At 46.6% G+C, this 3,479-nt stretch overlaps 1 protein-coding gene across 4 annotated transcripts in view; it reads right to left on the bottom strand.

Moving 5' to 3' along the window:
- The window catches only part of TSPAN14 (tetraspanin 14), a 32,015-nt gene that overhangs the window by 15,707 nt on the left and 12,829 nt on the right, over nucleotides 1–3,479 (bottom strand). The window contains exons 2-4 of one of the 4 annotated variants that reach the window (XM_075610448.1): nucleotides 2,679–2,791; nucleotides 1,870–1,970; nucleotides 1,318–1,368 (exon numbers count right to left, since the gene is read on the bottom strand). In XM_075610448.1, coding sequence (XP_075466563.1) covers nucleotides 1,318–1,368; nucleotides 1,870–1,950 — 132 coding nt within the window. In that variant the 5' untranslated portion in view covers nucleotides 1,951–1,970; nucleotides 2,679–2,791. The remainder of the gene's footprint in view (nucleotides 1–1,317; nucleotides 1,369–1,869; nucleotides 1,971–2,678; nucleotides 2,792–3,479) is intronic. The other 3 variants (XM_075610450.1, XM_075610449.1, XM_075610451.1) reach the window with 3 other exon arrangements.

Genomic DNA, 3,479 nt, shown 5'->3' with positions numbered 1-3,479 from the left:
TCCTTTCCCTGGGTGTGCGGATTTTTTTCGATACATTAAAGAAGAAACTTTAGTGCGGTCAAAAAGGAAAATATAAGTCCTTCATTTTCTTTGATTTACTTTTTGAGCGCTGAACCAGTCTGGTTTTTAGACGAATTACAAGGGTCAATACTAATGCTAGAAACCCAACAAAGAGGAACTGCACTTACACCACAATTATTTATAGAAAGCGTCTACTCAACTACTTCCATCCCGACCTTGGGTGGAACCGTGTCCATAACAAAGAGCCACCTACTTTCGTTCTGGACAATAGACCGTCTCCATCACTCCCCCCCCCCCCCGCCCAGGGGTACCCACCAGTGACACACCCTGTGTCTTCAAATGTATATTTCTTATGGTCATTCCCCTTTTAAGAATAAGTTTGCTATGTAAATACTAGACCTTTCCTAGAGTCATCAACCCGAAAGGTTTTTGGTATTTACTCTACATAATGGATACTGTTTTTTTTTATATATCTCTGTTTTGCGATCTTATTTTTCACTGTAGGTTAGTAGTAATTAAACTTATTACATATGTCTTGACCATACATATGGTTTTATATATCGACTTAATCACCGGTTACGGTCGCTTTTTTAACTTTTGACATTACCCTGCGTTTTATAACCGACTGATTGGATGTTCTCTGGTCTGATCGGCACATATCATTTTTTTCAGGTGCGTTTTGCATCTCTGGGGCTTAATCTGACAACACTGTGTTTCACTTGCATCATTCCAGTGATCACGTATCCGACGTTGCGTTTTAATCTTTGCGTTGCACCGAGCGATCGGGCCCTAGAATAAGGCGCCACGATGTCACTGACGCAAGGTTTCGGAAGCTGCAAGTATTCTTGTGTGGCTTTTCACGGTCACCCGATGTAAGGTCCAGACCGGATCTGAAACATTGTTTCCTCTGCTGTCCCACAATGTTCCAGGGTGCCAGTAACATCCTTTTTTGAGGTACCCTTTCATGATACTATTTATATTTAGTGCTGACCACAATACAGGTCAAGGGTAGCCAACTCAAGTCCTCAAGGGCCACCAACAGTATCTCTCTGCTTCAGCACACGTGGCTCAATCAGTGGCGCAGGCAACTGCGCCACTGATTGAGCCCCCTGTGCTGAAGCAGAGCTATCCTGAAAACGTGACCTCTAGGTAGTCCTTGAGGACAGGCGTTGGCTACCCCTGGGATAGGTGTTACCCAGATTGTTGAATTGTTTTGCAGCTTCTCTCTCCCGGTCATTACCTTGTCCTAATTTTCCGACCTACTATATGAGACACACACAAGTACCTTGTACTCACTTTTTCACTCCATGCCCAAAGACCAACTCCCAGGAGAACCATGCCAGATAACTGGGGAGAGAGGAAGAAAGCACACAGCTTAGAGCCACGCGGACATGTTCCTCGTGTGCGGCCACAATAAATGTCTCTTTGTAATTAGTTTATCACGTCTTTGCAAAGCCCCATCCCCCTGATACAATACGGTGAGAAGCTTAGGATCGCACAGATAACAGGCTGTTATGTACGTTCACTATATTAAACAGGACTAACAGATTGCTTTAAAAAGGACCTGCACCTATAACACGAGTTGCTGCCCCATAGAGCTTACAATCTAATTTTGGTGCCTGAAGCACAGGGAGATAAAGTGACTTACCCAAGGTGCCGATGTCGGGATTACCGCCAAGATGCTCATCCAGGGTGAAATAAAAAAAGGGCTTTCCTAAAGTGAACGGTAGTACCGCTAACATGCAATGAATTTTTAGGTGGTGTAAAGGCAGGTTACGCCCGTCCCTCACAGCCTTGCAATAAGATGAATGGGGGGGGGGGGGGGGAGAGGAAGAGAAAGAAACTCACCCAGAATATGATGTTGTAGCTGAAAAGCAGGTATTTGTAGCAGCAGCTGACCTCAGCAGTGCTATACCGATAATAGTGCATCCTCTCTGCAAGTGGCACTACTGGGGGAGGGGGGAAAGAGAAGGGGCGGGAGGAGGGGAGAGGGAGAGAGGGGGAGGGAGAGAGTTAAGCAACAGAACCTTTAAACTACAGTACACAGAAAAACAAAGGAAGTCAAAATATATACCTTTCCTTAGAAACAATAAGCCCTTTAGAACTGGAGGGTTAATCACACGGCTGCAATCCCAGACTTATATAGTTTCACAAGCTTTTTGGAACACACAAAATATACACTTTTTTACATAGCTTTAGCAAATACATTAAATAATGACAAATGTATTCTTTTCGACACACACACACACACACACACACACACACACAAATGGAAGGGATTAGTGACATTGTTGCCTGTGTGTTACCCTTTTCACTGGCAGCAGCGGGGTTACAGATAACATCAAGGTTTTCCTTTCCCTGAGCAAACTTAAAAAAAATAAACCAGCAGCTAAAACTTTTTATTGCATTTCTGAGATTTTTGCACACAGACGTTCCCAGATTCTCGCTCAGCGATAATGTTCTGAGTCAACTGAACAACCTATCCCAGGGGTGACCAACTTCAGTCTGTTCAAGAGCTACCAACAGGTCAGGTTTTCAGGATATCCCCGCTTCAGCACAGGTGGCTCAAAGACTGGAGCCACCTGTGCTGAAGCAGGGATATCCTGGTAGGATTTGAGGACTGGAAATACCAGAGAAGTCGTTACAAATCCTCTCGCCTGGAGCACGAACGTGCGAAATGTCGAGAGGATGCTGCCCCCCTAGTAACACGCCGAACCTCCTGTGACATTTCCACGCCCCGGAGGCCGTTTTTTGGCCATCTGCCTGACAGCTGTGTACAGAAGAGGGAGTGTGAGAAGGGTAACAGGTCCGGAGGAGACACAGGAGGATCCCGCTCACGCTGCCAAGTGCTTAAGCAAGGATATAGCTACAACGTATCAGAGCAGTGACTCACAGCCTTATCAGGGAGATAGCGGGGGCCGCCTGGGAATCTGCTCACACATTTCTTTATCATTATTACGCAAAGCACCAGTCATCGGCTCTCAAACCTCTCCTCCGGGACCGCCAGGCCGGACCGGGTTTGAGGAGCAGCCTGCATGGAAACTGGATGTGGGTTGGGGGTGTCTCAACCTGGTCTGGGCCCGGAGGAGAGACGCTGGAGATCCCGCACTGTAGGTCACAGGCCAAACCAACGGGATACAGCTAAAGATCTCCATAAAAATCAGGGCAACACAGAGATATGGAGAGATATAGATATAGATAGTAACACTCCCTGCCTGGCTCCCTAGAGAGGTTACATCAGGGTGTAGCGGTGTATTAGGCATCCGCAACCCGTTAGTGTCTCATGGGCTGTGGTCTGCTAGGCGATGGAAAAGATGGGGACGCCAGGAGCTTGCAATCTTTATAATGTTCCCATTCCTGGGAACCCTGCAGTCCCAGCACATAGTGCTCGACATGGTTGCACATATTTTCATCCAGTCTTCCCTGAGTGCCAACGCTTAACACACATGGGAGGAGCA

This window comes from Ascaphus truei, chromosome 8 (assembly GCF_040206685.1).
Source record: "Ascaphus truei isolate aAscTru1 chromosome 8, aAscTru1.hap1, whole genome shotgun sequence".
In the NCBI taxonomy this organism is placed as follows: domain Eukaryota; kingdom Metazoa; phylum Chordata; class Amphibia; order Anura; family Ascaphidae; genus Ascaphus; species Ascaphus truei.
Note: the sequence above shows the minus strand (reverse complement) of the source record. Positions and strands in the feature narration are given on the sequence as shown.